We start from the raw sequence: 15,231 nt of genomic DNA on the forward strand, positions 1-15,231 counted from the left end.
TTTTTTGTCTTTTTTAGGGCCAAGCCCACAGCATATGGAGGTTTCCAGGCTAGGGGTCGAATTGAAGCTGTAGCCACTAGCCTGCACCACAGCCATAGCAACTCGATATTCGAGCTGCACCTAACACCTACCCCACATTTCACGGCAATGCCAGATCCAGGGCTGAGTGAGGCCAGGGATCGAACCTGCATCCTCATGGATACTAGTCAGATTCGTTTCCCCTGAGCCACGATGGGAACTCCCGACAATTTTCTTAACCTTATACTAAGAGTCAGCAAACTATGTCCTGCAGGCCAAATCAGGCCCACCACCTTTTTGTACAATCCTGTTATCTGAAAATGATTATTTAAAAATAACCATGGAGTTCCCATCGTGGCTCAGCAGGTTAAGAACCCGATATAGCGTCCGTGAGGAAATGGATTTGAGCCCTGGCCTCACTCAGTGGGTTAAGGCTCTGGCATTGCTGCAAGCTGTGGTGTAGGTCACAGAAGCAGGGGGATCCAGTGTTGCTATGGCTGTGGTGTGGGCCTGCAGCTGCAGCTCCAACTGGACTCCAAGCCTGGGAACTTCCTCATGCTGCAGCTGTGGCCATAAAATAATATGTAATAATTAAAAATAACTGGAGGAGTTCCTGCTGTGGCACGGTGGGTTAAGAATCTGACTGTAGCAACTCAGGTTGCTATGGAAGTGTGGGTACAATCCCTGGCCTGGTGCAGTGGATTCAAGGATCTGGCATTGCAGCTGTGGCTCAGATTCAGTCCCTGGCCTGGGAACTTCCATATGCTGCAGGTGTAGCCATAAAAAAATAAAGTTTAAAAAATAAGAATAATTGTAAAAACTCAAAGGAAAAACAATATCTTTGTAACACGCAAAACCATATGAAACTCAACTTCTAGCGTCCACAAATAAAGCCTTACCGGAACAAGCACACAGACCTCTCTGCCGTCTTTGGGGAGCTGAACTCAGCGTTCTTCTTCTCAGCCGCAACATAGGAAGAATAATAACCCCAACTCTAAGGGCTGTTTTGAGGCGTAAATGAGCAAGTGAGACTGACATGCTCGGAACAGGAACAGTAGCTGCCTGTGTTTATGGTGAAAACACTAATAATGTCCCCATGGCGGCTGTCATCTCTCCTACAGGTGGACCTTCCGGCGATAAAAGCAAAGTTCCAAGAGAACTATCAGACGTCTCTCTCTGACATGGTTCGCGCAGACACCTCTGGGGACTTCCGGAAACTGCTGGTGGCCCTCTTGCACTGAAAGAAGCCAGGGCAGCTGCAGCACAGGGAGGAACCACCTTTGTTGAGAGGCCCTCCTCCCAAACCAGATTTGCAGATGCGACTCCAGCACGAAAACCTCCCTCGGGTGCCAGTTTATTTCCTTGGCAGCTTGAGTTGTGCAGCCAGGCCAAGCTGTTTCAGTTAAGGGCAGCAGCCTCAAGACCCTTGAACAGGTCACCCTGAACGCTGACTTAGCAGGTATCTGGGCTGCCTCTTAACTTTCCTTGAGGGTAGTAACTGAATGCTTTCTAAGCACAAATAAAATCTGCAGTCGATGAGAAAATTATGCATTCCTACTAAAACACTTAGAAGAACATGCATCACATAGGTGTATGGATGTTCTGGGTAAAGAGCAAATGATTAAAGTACAAGAAAGACAAAATTAGGCAATTCATTCAGTTTTCCTTCTGTGTGCTCACATTCTGTGTTTCAAATGCTCAACGTTAATTAAAGATGTGGATTATGCCTCCATCAGCTGCTTTTCCAAAAGACTGGGTTGATTCATTTTGGCTTTTGTCCTGGAAATATATGACTTGTGAAATTCGAACATACTTGGAAAATGCAAACAGTTACAATTATTAATAATCACCAAGGACAAGCATCAAGGCCAAGAGCAAGGAAACAATTGACGTGACTACACGAAACGTACTGAGGGGTAAAATGCACGGATCTGCTACGTGGGTTAAATGGTTTTCCTTGCTTCTCTAGACGTTTGGCCCAGTTGAGCCTTCCCTCTCATCTTCGAATACACTTAGGCTGGGCACAGTGCCAACAGGATCAAGGTTAATGGTCTGACTCTCAAATGGATTGATTCTGTACCCAAACCATCTCTGTTCCCAGATGTGTGTCTGACAGCCACGTGCTGCTGCACCTGAAGGGATCTGTCATGAGAACAGGGACACTCTGGTCCAATGATTATAGCTACTGCCCCTGGATGATTATTTTTGCCTGGCACTGCTAAGGAGCTTATGTTCATGTTTAATCTTCCCAGCATCCCGGGGTGATTAATATTACTCCCATTTATTAGCTGGGGCAACGGAGACATTAAGTAACCCGGCTAAATTCATTCACAAATGACAGAACTGAGATTTGAATTTGGCGCTGGTGGACTCCAGAATCCATACTCATAACTGCTTTTGTTGGAAAAATAACACAATATGCATGGCAATGGGTCTGAATTCATTCACCTTCCTAAGTTCCTATTATCTGCTGTTCACTGCGCTGGGCTTCAGGAATACAAAAATAAAGAGAACACTGGCTTTGCCTTGGGTAGTTCATTTCAGGCCAACATTGTAGACAGGTGCATCCAACATTCAACAGAATGCTGTCAGTATAGACCCAGAAAGCTCTCTACCCACGCGTAAGAAGAGCGAACACACAGCTCTGCCTGGGGACCTGGGGAACGATTCACAGAGATGGATTTGTGCTGGGTTTTGAAGAATGCATAGAAACTTTCTAGAGAAATAAGAGGACACATGTGGAGGCTCAGAAAGCCGAGGGAGCAGGATGTAATCAGGAGGTGAAATCCATTCTCCTGGGGCGTAGATTGGTGAGAGGAAAGAGAGGTTGGGGAAGCAGGCAATGGAGCCACGCAAGAGTACATTTGGGTCACACAGCCACAGTCCTGCCGCGGTCCCCGAGGCCATGGTGGTCCCTGGAGATGTTTGAGTGAGGACCGTGATCAGACTTGAGTCACTTTGGTGGCGTAACCAGCCTAGAGCATATCACCCAAACATGCTGTAAAAGGGTGATCAACAAATTAAAAAGTTATGTTAACATTTGCATGCTCAATACTCTGGTTTATCTACCTAACAGTCATTGCTGTGGTTTTGAGCTCTAACACATGAAACAGTTTCCTAGAGCCAAGGTCAGTGATAAAACATTCTCTGGTTTACTTACTTGTTGCCAAGCTGGCCTTTGCTTTTTAAAAAACAAACAAAGGAGTTCCTGTCGTGGCTCCGTGGTTAATGAATCCAACTAGGAACCATGAGGTTGAGGGTTCGATCCCTGGCCTTGCACAGTGGCTTAAGGATCCGGTGTTGCCGGATCCTGTGGTGTAGGTCGCAGACGCAGCTCGGATACCTTGTTGCTGTGGCTCTGGTGCAGGCCAGGAGCTACAGCTCTGATTTGACCCCTAGCTGGGAACCTCCATATGCTGTGGGAGCAGCCCTAGAAATGGCAACAAGACAAAAACAAAACAAAAACAAAAAACAACCAGTTCTTAGGATCTGAGTTTACGGTAAGGACAGGGCAACGAGGACTGAAAAGAGATCTATTAAAAACAGCCCTCGTGAGAGCGTCGAAGGCCATAATTAACACAGAGAAGAGAGCAAAGCGGCTTCACAGGTGAGGAAAGAGGCTGAGAGAGCAAAGCCATTTGCCCCCAAAGTCACACATGGGATGTGCCAGGGCCAAATTCAAACCAGGTCCTTCCGATCCTGAGGCCCGAGCTCTTTGCTGCACTAGCTCATGCGCTCCAGTGCTTTCTCCAAGTTTGGGGAGCCAGGCGTGGCACATCTCTCTCCCTGCAGCTGCCATCTGCTGCTCGCCACTCACCACTCACACAAGCAGAAGCCAGTTCCTGTGCACTTGACCGGGGGTGGGGGGGTGAGGTCCCATGTTGGCCTGTCCCCGGAGAGCCCCGCCCTTGCCGTCCTCCAGGTCTGAGCAGGAATTTCCTCCTTTTCCCTTCCATACACCCTGCCCTTCCCAGGCTTCTCCCCCCCTCCCCAAGGCCCCAGACTCAGAGGACAGGGCCTGCCCGTGGGGAGGGGGAAGAAGGAGAGGACAGAGGGAAGGAAAAGGCTTTGTCACCCTCTCTCTGCACAGCCCTGTCACCTACCCACGCCTTCCTCCAGGGCCACAGGGGGAATCCCAGCACCTGCCACCCAGGTGTTTAGACAGAAGGGAAGGGTGTTTGAATCCCTCCCCAAGGGCCTCGTCGGGTAAGCGAGGGTAACTCACATCCATTTCCACATGAGCTGCTGCTTTTTTTTTTTTTGTCATTTTAGGTCTGCATCTGCCACATATGAAAGTTTCCAGGCTAGGGGTTGAATCAGAGCTGCAGCTGCCGACCTACACCACAGCCATAGCAATGCAGGACACGAGCTGAGCCTGAGACCTACGCCATAGCTCATGGCAACGCTGGATCCTTAACCCACTGAGTGAGGCCAGGGATCAAACCCGCACCCTCATGGATACTAGTCGGATTTGTTTCCACTGCGCCAAGGCAGGAACTCCCCCTTTGTCATTTTTCTCTTCTTTATGCTAGGCCCTTCCCTCGCCAGAGCTCAGGTTGTCAAATCCAAGATGCTGGAGGGCAAATGACTCATTCTTATGCCAATCATTCAAGCAGCAGGGAGACTCTGCCATGAGCCAGGCCCAGTGCTGAGCATTGAGGACGAAAAGGTGAGCCGATCACATCTCAGAGCCCCCTGCCCTGGTGGAGACAGACATTGACAAAGGGAGCTAGCAAATAGTCACAGATTATGATGCCAACCATTAAAGGAATTAAGTGGATGCTGGGATGGATGGTGATGGAGGCTGGGGAGAGGGAGGAGGAAGGAATCACTGCCTTTAAAGCAGCAGCCAGGGAGTTCCCGTCATGGCTCAGTGGTTAACGAACCCCCAACTAGCATTCATGAGGATGCAGGTTTGATCCCTGGCCTTGCTCAGTGGCTTAAGGATCTGGCATTACCATGAGCTGTGCTGTAGGTAGCAGATGCAGCTCAGATCCCATATTGCTGTGGCTGTAGCGTAGGCCGGCGGCTAGAGCTCTGATTCAACCCCTAGCCTGAGAACCTCCATATGCCTCAGGTGCAGCCCTAAAAGACAAAAAACAAACAAACAAAAAAATAAAGCAGCAGCTGGGGACCACCTTGCAGAGGAGGCCGCACTAAGCTGGGACCTAAGGAATAAGAGGGGCTCACCCATATCTTAGATGGCGGGGTTTTCCAGCTCAGAGAACAGAACAGGGCAACATGGGATGACGTGGAAAGAGCAGGGGTGGCCTCAGAGCCCTTGGATGGTTGGTGCAGGGCTGATGCAGAGTGAGGGGTGGTCAGCAAGATAGTCTGGTCCCAAATGGAGCAAGCCACAGTACGGTGTCCGGGTCTTATTCCAAGTCCCTCTTCCATGGGGGAGCCCCACATTCACATGCCAAGGCTCCATCTGTTCTTATCCACAGTTTTCTTCATGGTTCCCAGTATGACTGGGTTTGGAGGGGAGGTGGGATCACCCATGCACAGTCCCAGAATAGCCTACCCTCCCTCTTCTCATGACTGAGCTTTTCTTGGAGGATTTTGGGGTCCTTTCCCACAAGGTGACCTAGAACCATGTGACGATACCAGAGAGTTTCTAGAAACGTAGATCCTGCTGGTTCTCATTTAGGGGTTGTAGTTTTAGCTCTCTTGGGGAAATGGTAGCTCATTTGTAGCATTTGCCAATGTCTGTGGTGTAAATACTCCAAACATAGCCAGTTTCAAGCTACTGATGTGACGTCACTGAACAGAGAGTTCAGAAGAGACGAGCATAGCACACCTGCATACAGGCTTTCCATCACATGGATACAACAGATGTAAATAACTTCAAGAGCATGGATGATAGTAAAATGCAGCAGATAATTAGAAAATAATGAATTTTGAGTATTTATGACATTTGTTATCAATGTAATTCAACTGTAAATTTACATTATTTAATGTCTAATAATGACTATGACCAGCTCACAAAATTCATGAAAAATTAACAATTGGCTCCCACAAACCAATAGGAGCTGACGCCAGCACTCCATATGGTGTGAGTTTCAATCTCATTTCTTCCAGAGGACTCCCCCAAACAATCTGTACCCTATCCCCAGGCACCTGCATAAGAAGAGGTTATCCTCCTGGACAGCTGCATGCAAAGCAATGAAACTAGAACACACCCTCACACCATGCACAAAAATAAACTCAAAATGGCTGAAAGACTTAAATATACGACAGGACACCATCAAACTCCTAGAAGAAAACATAGGCAAAACACTCTCTGACATCAACATCATGAATATTTTCTCAGGTCAGTCTCCCAAAGCAATAGAAATTAGAGCAAAAACAAACCCATGGGACCTCATCAAACTGAAAAGCTTTTGCACAGCAAAGGAAACCCAAAAGAAAACAAAAAGACAACTTACAGAATGGGAGAAAATAGTTTCAAATGATGCAACCGACAAGGGCTTAATCTCTAGAATATATAAACAACTTATACAACCCAACAGCAAAAAAGCCAATCAATCAATGGAAAAATGGGCAAAAGACCTGAATAGACATTTCTCCAAAGAAGATATACAGATGGCCAACAAACACATGAAAAAATGCTCAACATCGCTGATTATAAGAGAAATGCAAATCAAAACTACCATGAGATACCACCTCACAACAGTCAGAATGGCCATCATTAATATGTCCACAAATAACAAGTGCTGGAGGGGGTGTAGAGAAAAGGGAACCCTCCTGCACTGTTGGTGGGAATGCAAACTGGTACAGCCACTATGGAGAACAGTTTGGAGATACCTTAGAAATCTATCCATAGAACTTCCATACGACCCCGCAATCCCACTCTTGGGCATCTATCCGGACAAAACTCTACTTAAAAGAGACACATGCACCCGCATGTTCATTGCAGCACTATTCACAATAGCCAGGACATGGAAACAACCCAAATGTCCATCGACAGATGATTGGATTCGGAAGAAGTGGTGTATATACACAATGGAATACTACTCAGCCATAAAAAAGAATGACATAATGCCATCTGCAGCAACATGGATGGAGCTAGAGAATCTCATACTGAGTGAAATGAGCCAGAAAGACAAAGACAAATACCATGTGATATCACTTATAACTGGAATCTAATATCCAGCACAAATGAACATCTCCTCAGAAAAGAAAATCATGGACTTGGAGAAAAGACTTGTGGCTGCCTAATGGGAGGGGAAGGGAGTGGGAGGGATCGGGAGCTTGGGCTTATCAGACACAACTTAGAATAGATTTACAAGGAGATCCTGCTGAATTTTGTCTAGATACTCATGTTGCAACAGAACAAAAGGGGAAAAAATGTAATTGTAATGTATACATGTAAGGATAACTTAATCCCCTTGCTGCACAGTGGGAAAATTAAAAAAAAAAAAAAAAAAGAAGAGGTTATCTTGACCACTCTTCCCCCAGGGCTACTGCTACCTACCATACATATCAGGGTCACAATGAATGGTTGCATATGTTGTCTACTGCACAAGGCTGCCTGGCCCAGGGGATTTGGGGACCTAAAATCCAGCCCTAGTTTCCCCCTCAGAATTTGCCTGCAGGACTATAGCTGCCTAGAGAGGGCGCCTTCTGCTAATTTTCACAGAGGCAGCATATGGACTGGTCTTAGAACTGGTCCATTTTACCTATGAGAAGCCATTCAAGAGACTCTTCCCAAGACAAAATGCCTTGTTAGCAGCATCTTACTCTAAAAAATTTAGATTCTGTCCCTCTTGGCACCCCATATAGCCATATAATCAACCTTTGTCAATCTAAGGAGAGTGCTTAAAAGTGAAGATTAGAAAGAAAAAGGAATGAGACTAACAGTCCAGAAGATGAAACAAAGGTTTTATCACATATAAGGAGATAGACGGTAAAGCCAAAGTGGGCTATCCAGCCTGGACAGAGTTAGAGATGCATCAGCCCCTGGAAGACCCCTCCATCCTCATCCAGAGGGTGATGCACTGCTGCCTCAGCAGCTCAGTGTCTGGCTCCTCCACCAGGACCAACACATGAGACTCCTCCAGGCTGCAAACTAGTTCTCAGACCACACTTCGGCCAATAAAAGCGCCGCAGATAAACCCCAGAAACTATATTAACCAAGAAATAAAGGGTGCCAGAAAGCCAGAAATGGTATTCAGCTCTCCATACCAACAAGCAAGAGCTGCTGCATTGAATTTAGAGAGATGTCTAGGCTGCCTGTTTGTGCCACTGCAATTTCTTGCATGACCAGGACACAGAGTGATGACCAGTATGTTAAGAGACAGAGGAGTTGAGAGAAAGAAAAGTGGCTGGGATGGGAAAGAGGGGTGAGTTTTTCAAAATAAACTTTTATTTTATTTTATTTATTTTGTCTTTTTAGGGCTGCACTCACGGCATGTGGAGGTTCCCAAGCTAGGGGTCTAATCAGAGCTGTAGCTGCCAGCCTATGCCAGAGCCACAGCAATGCCAGATCCAAGCCGCGTCTGTGACCTACACCACAGCTCACAGCAACGCTGGATCCTTAACCCACTGAGCAGGGCCAGGGATCAAACCTGCAACCTCATGGTTCCTAGTCGGATTCGCTTCTGCTGTGCCACAGCGGGAACTCCAACTTTTATTTTATTTATTTCTGTAAACTTTAGGTTTACAGAAATGTTGTAATTATATTACAGAGTTCCCATATATCCCAGTCCCAATTTTCCAAATGTATCATCGAAAATGATACACTTGTCACAACTTATGAGCTAATATTGATACATTATAATTGAGTAAAGCCTATACATTATTGCATTTCCTTAGTTATTATCTAATGTCAATTTTCTGTTCCAGGTTCCAATGAGACGATCAGATTACACTTAGATGTTATGTCTCTTTAGGCTCCTCTAGACTCAGACTTTCCTTGTTTCTGTTGACCTTGACAGTGTTGAGGAGAATAGGACAGGTATTTTACAGAATGTCCTTCAGTTTGGTTTTGTCTGATACTTTTCTCACTGTTATGCTGGGGTTATAGATTTGGGGGAGGAAGCTCACAGAGGTAAAGTGCCAGGCGCATCACAGCGTATCCAGGGTCCACGCCATCAAGGTGACTTATCACTGTTGACACTGACATTGATCTTCTGGCTCAGGGAGTGACTGGCAAGGTTCTCCATTGCATGCTGCACTCTTTAAAAGGAAGGCACTGTGCACAGCCCACACTTATGGGGCAGAGAGTTATGTTCCACTCCTGAAAGGGGGAGTATCTACATTATTTGGGACTCTTCTGTTCAGGTTTGTCTGTTCTCCCCAATGTATTTATTTATTCAATAATTCATTTACATCCATATAGACTTAGGAATATTTATTTTGTACTCTGGGTTATAACCCAGTACTATACTATTCATTTTATTGCTCAGATTGTTCCAGCTTTGTCTGCTGGGAGCTCTTTCAGTTGGTTCCTGTGTCCCTTTGTCATACTCCGTCATTTTGCTTCTTGAGTAATTCTTTTATTTCTGTCACTGTAAGATGCTGCAGGCTTATTTTGCATATCCCCTTCCCTAGCCCTAAATCCACCATTTCTCCAAGAAGCCCTGGTCCTTTTATGGGAATGATTTTAGAAACCCAAATCTGGGCACTAAGTGTGCTCGTGGCTGTCGGGGTGTCATTGCTTTTAGGCCCACTCAGTGGACTGAGCTAGGAAATAAGTGTGTAGACTATCTCAGGTATACGCACACATCTACATTGATACATATATGCAGATAAATGGTATAGCTGTGTGGGGTAAATGTACACACAGACATAGATCCATCTGTCTCTATATTAAGTTATATATGAGTTCACACAATGCCTTCAGCTTTTATTCAGTACCACATGGCTCATGCTGGAAGGAGGATTTTTGACATCTTGAAAATATGACGAGGAGACAGGATTGTCGGAGGGAAGCTCCTGGAAAAAGGAGCCATGGGAAGAAGCAAAGCAAACCGCACAGTACCCTGCATGTGCCACTGATTGACTGTATTTCCATTTTGTGCCCAGTTCTGGAGAGAAAGGGGGGGTCATGGTTGAGTGGTCCTCAGACCTCCACTACCAGGTCCCCAAGGAATTGTTCTCAGGTTCTGCAGAGAATGCTCCATGGCTCCTCTGTGACTAAAGCAGAAATAATGAAGCCTTCTGTTCCTATGGTAACCAACGTTCAATGAGTTCAAATGTGTTCGGCTCACACCAATTCTGTGCAAAGGAAAGGGAAAGACTACCTTCAGCATCAGAATCAAGACAGTGGGGTTTTGAGTCAGTCTCTTCCTGTAAATGATTTTTGGTCCCCAATAAGTATAACTTCAGGATTTCTTAGGACAAAGCTGTCTCACGACAAAAGAAGCCTGAAGCATTTTTAGACTCTGGGCTGGGGTGGGGGACGGGGGAGAGTTGGTTTTGAATCATTCCTCACTGTGAGTAATGTGGACCAGGATAATATGACTCACAAACCAAAATGGACACACTAATTGGCTGAACTCTGAACCCAACCCAAGTATTAATTTTTCAAAACTGCACTGAAAACAAAATCAAAGTTGTTGTTTTTAAAATCCTACTGAACCAATTCAAATTAGAACCAGTCTTTGGAAATGGTAGAACCAGAAGGAAAATAAAGTAGAAAAGCAAAAGCCTTGCTGCACAAGTATTTCATTCACTTCAAGCGTCTGGCACATACAGATAGGCACCGTGTATGTATTTCTATCAGTAGGAGCTCTTTTAACTGAATCCACTAGAACTTATTTGCCAGACTAAGTAACATGCCCCATCCTCTCTGGGGAGTCTGTGGGTGGAGGTCCTGGATGCTCTGAAGGCTGGTGGCTGGTGGGGCACTGGTAGGAAGCCCTCCCTTTCGGTGGATCATGCATTTTGCAAGAATGCATTGTATTTTCCCTAACCTGTCTATACCTATTGTGCCCACTATTGTAATTATAAAGTCTAATTCAATATTAATTAAGATGATCAAGTATAAGTGCAAAAAGAAAGACTTCTTGTTTCTATGAAAGCTACAGTCGATGCTTCGGAAAGAATAACCAAAGGTGTCTTGTATTTAAAATAGAATAAACAACGACACTGATGCCCATCGGTGGCTCACTTGCAAAGAAAAAATTTTCAGGAAATCAATGCACATTTGAATCTTGATATGAAAAATAAAATTAAGTTATGTATGTTTTACTGAAATGATTCTCTGCTTTTGGCTTAAATAAAACGGCCAGTTTATTTTGGCTTAAATAAAATGGCCAGTGTGGCAGATAAGAGGGTTTCCACTGTGCACACATTTTTCTTCCTTCTCAAAGACTAATTTGTCTGTGATGATCACAGGCTTTTCTCTTGGTCAGAGACTTCCAAGGCACATCTCCTGATACCTGAGTCCCTGCACAGTGATTAAGAGCAGGGAGGGGCGGAGGAGAGAGAAGGACCAGGGAGAGACTCCCAGCAGCTCCATTCACAGGCTGTGCTGCTTTGGGAAGCCGCCTTGCTCTCCTGAGACTCAGTTTCCTCCTCTGTAAAATGCGGGTGAAAATGGTTCGGAAGCTCCCCTGCTTAAGGACCAGAAGCAAGAGAACCTTCAGAGATGAGGATACCTCCAGGACAAACAAGAGCTGTCTCCCCTGGTCACCTATTCATGTCATGTTGAGTTTACCAGAAATGACAGTAACAGCCACATTCATGCATAAGCACAGGAGTCATACCCACCTGGAAGGATCCCGGTGAGGATTCAGTAAGACAAAGTATCAGAAGGCCTTAGCACAGAGATGGACCCAGGCCAAGAGCTCCCTTACAGGATCAATTTCTGTCTAGCCAAGTCCCCCCATCCTCAGTGCTGGATGGCTGCGGTTCCTGAAACAGGATCACAAAGCAGTTCCTGAAAGGGGATCACAAGCAGCCCATTGCACAAGAAAGCGAATCCAAGTTGCAAATGCCAGATGGGTCAGGACCCCCACCCTTTTCCATCTGAACTAACAAGACAGACCAGAGCCATCTCCCCACCTCTGGTCATATCCCTCTTCCAGGCTCTCTTCTGCACTGTCCCCAGGCTCCCAGAAGGGTTTGTCACTCTTACACCTTCAGGCTTTATGCTTTCTCTCCACGGGGATGTTTCATTAGCATCTCATACTAATGCCTCCCAAGAAAAATCTTGCTTTCTCCCACAAAACCAGTTCCCTTCCTGGCTGTCCCTATCTCAGTAACCACTCCCAACTACCCAACTGCACAAGCCAAAGTCATCTTTGATTCCTTGCCTCCCTCAAGGACATGTACCAAAAGTCCTATTCTATTCTTCAAACATCTTCGACTTGCCATGTTTTACCACCTCCATGGCTCTCACTTTCAGGTCAAGTCTCCATCCTCTCTAGCCTGAATCCCTACAATGGTTTCAGATCTGGGTTTCCTGCTTCCCCCCGGTTGCTCTGATTCCTTCTGGAATCCCCATGCTCCTGCTCATTCACCAGGCACCAGGCACGCTGGCCTTTTTTCTGTTCCTCAAACTCGTCATGTTTATCCCTACTCCCATGCTTGCAGTTCCCTCCACCTAGGACTCCCCTTCTCCCAGACCACCCCGTGATCCAATCTCAGCACACGTCTCCTCCTCCAGAGTCTTACACCAGCCACCCTATCAAGCCCCGTCCTCATCACTGCTCTCAACACACACCCAGACTCCCCATTTAACATCATCTTGTGTTGTCTTCGTCGAAGTTGTCACCATCCAAAGTTCTCTTCTTTGTTTACATATTCATGGTCCACCTCCCCTCCATCACCATTAGAATGTAAGTTCTAGGAGGGCAGGGGCTTTTTCTCTATTGTTCAACCGTGGACCCCAGCACCTAGAATAATGCCTGGCACATGGTAGATGCTCAGTCAAATGTGGTGGAACAGATGAACGACAAACACAATTTCCTCTTCCCCTTCTCCAGCCAGCTTTTCCCTTCGATTTCTACCTTTCCTTTCTGTTATGGCTCAAGCACCATAATCTCACCCTGCCTGCCCCACCCTCTCATCGCTGGTGACCCCCTCTATGCTCTCTTTCTTTTACACAATTCCACCCAAGCACTTAATGTAGCATTCTTCATTATTCTCTTCATCCGTATCCCCAATTAGATGGGAAGCTCTGTGAGATAAAGGACCAGATCATCCTTAGCTTTCCGGCCCCAACACACGTAGCAATTCCCTACCTCTCCCACCTGCTAGATTATTTCATATCTAGTATTTCCCTCCACCCTCTTCTCCATCACAGAGCTGCCTGTATACCACCTATCAACATCTCAAATCATTTCATTTCCATTTATTTGTTCTATCATCTGCCTCCCATACTCTATCCTTAGTGACAAGAACAGTGGCTGGTGTATAGTAGGTGCTCCATAAAGACCTGTTTACAAGGGACTCATTCAGCGTGCTTGTTAAATGAAGGGTGACTCAATCGAATAGCCCCCATGAACACTGTAAATCTCAGGGCACCCAAAGAGCCAGGAGATTCAATGCTATGTTTACAGCAGTTGCTCATGGTTTCCAAAACAACACATGGGGACATGATTCAGGAAAATCACATCCTGAAGCAAATGTTTGTGGGGAGAGTGGGGAGGAGAGGAGAAGAGGGCAAGCAGACCTTTGGCTAATGAACAAAATGGGTCTTGAACTGCTCTAGGGCATCCACTGCCTGGATTACTGATGGGTTGCTTCTTTTGTTTGGCACTGAGAGCCTAGCCAGGAGCATCAGGTCTCTCTGCAGCTCTGCTCATTCTATGCCCATCGGTCCAATGAGAAACACGTATGGCTGGGTCACTTCGCTGTGCAGCAAAAATTGGCACAACATTGTAAATCAACTATACTTTAATTTTTAAAAAGAGAACCAGGTCTATAGATGAACTGCCCCGATGCTGGATTTCATCAGAGGACACAGTGTATATGCAGCCCAAGAAAGGTGACACAGACTTTGGCATCAGAGGAGGAGGGAAGGGATGGCGCTTGGCAAAACAGGTCTCGAAGGCAAGTTCCAAGAAGACCTAAGGGAGTTTCAGCAGCCCCTTTCCAAGAGGGAGACCTCGGGTCACCTGCCTTCTCCAAGCCCCTTAAGCCAGGCCAGCTGGGGAGTAGGGACATAAGACTTGCTGGTGATGTCGGCTTGGCATCTTCCATGGGACATGTAACAAATATCAACCACATTAAGTCACTCTCTGTCCACAGCATTGCTGAAGACGTGATAAATAGATGTTGGGCGATGTGGGCACCACAAGGGCAGCAAAAGTGGAGGCTGGAACTGAGTCAGCTGATGGGGCCAGCAGAACAGAAGCCAGCTCAGGGCTGCCAGCAACCAGCTCCAAAATAAGGTTTCATCAGGATGACATGTGAGGCCTTGCTAGAGCTGGTCCATCCCAGTGGAGGGAAATGCATGGCTACTTCCAAACAGGTTATCAAATGTATAAATGTACCCAAGAGCCTAGCTGGCTGCACTTCACCCCTGGGCAGGGTGTCCAAGGAAGATCAAAAGAAGAGTAATTGGTGTCCACTTCTCAAGAGTAAGGTGGGCCAGTTAACCATGCCCGAAGCCTGTAAGAGACATGGATGGTATCTAGCACCATGCTACCCACCCCTGGAAGCTTACAGAGGGCTGAGCCAGGCCCTGCCCTGAGAAAGGTAGATTTTCCTGGACTTAGGGGTGCATCCTGGGAATCAGGAATTTTATAATTTCCCCAGGGCTTGAATGGAAAGCAGGGTGAGAATCACTGCCCCAACACAAGTGCAGGTTGAGAGGCTCTGAAACCCAGCCTCTGCCCTCACCCACAGACACTCCTGGAAACTTGCATCACCCGCTAGACCCATTTTAAGCCAAGAGGAAAGGGAAGGACCACTCACTGACTCTGGCCACCAAAGGATCCTTCCGGGGACACACAGTGCACATCTCTATAGGTTGTGCTGAAGTTCTCATAAGCGCCTATAAAATCCTAACTCCTTAAGCTGGAACTCTGAGGCATCTATCTCCTTGCTCATCCATCCCGCCAACAAATACTCATGGAGCATCTACTATGGGCTCAATGTTCTTGCTCTCATGAGGCTTTCACTCTGTTAGGGGAGACAGAATGCACATGAAATAAGAGAATAATTACACACTACGAGAATAATTTCATAGCACAAAAAGTATAATAAAAAATAAAACAGGGCGACATGACAGAGAGAGACAGATAAGGGGATGCAGGT

The 15,231-nt window shown here is 46.3% G+C and overlaps 1 protein-coding gene and 1 long non-coding RNA gene across 3 annotated transcripts in view; one reads left to right on the forward strand and one right to left on the reverse strand.

Annotated features, from left to right (window-relative positions):
- ANXA13 (annexin A13) overlaps nucleotides 1-2,542 on the forward strand; it is a 57,889-nt gene extending 55,347 nt beyond the window's left edge. For both annotated transcript variants that reach the window (XM_047783308.1, XM_047783309.1), the window contains one exon: nucleotides 1,140-2,542. In XM_047783308.1, the coding sequence (XP_047639264.1) occupies nucleotides 1,140-1,259 (120 nt within the window). In that variant the 3' untranslated portion in view covers nucleotides 1,260-2,542. The remainder of the gene's footprint in view (nucleotides 1-1,139) is intronic.
- Nucleotides 1-15,231, reverse strand: part of LOC125129050 (uncharacterized) — an 84,696-nt gene that overhangs the window by 16,669 nt on the left and 52,796 nt on the right. The window lies entirely within an intron of this gene.

Source organism: Phacochoerus africanus, chromosome 6 (assembly GCF_016906955.1).
Source record: "Phacochoerus africanus isolate WHEZ1 chromosome 6, ROS_Pafr_v1, whole genome shotgun sequence".
Lineage (NCBI taxonomy): Eukaryota > Metazoa > Chordata > Mammalia > Artiodactyla > Suidae > Phacochoerus > Phacochoerus africanus.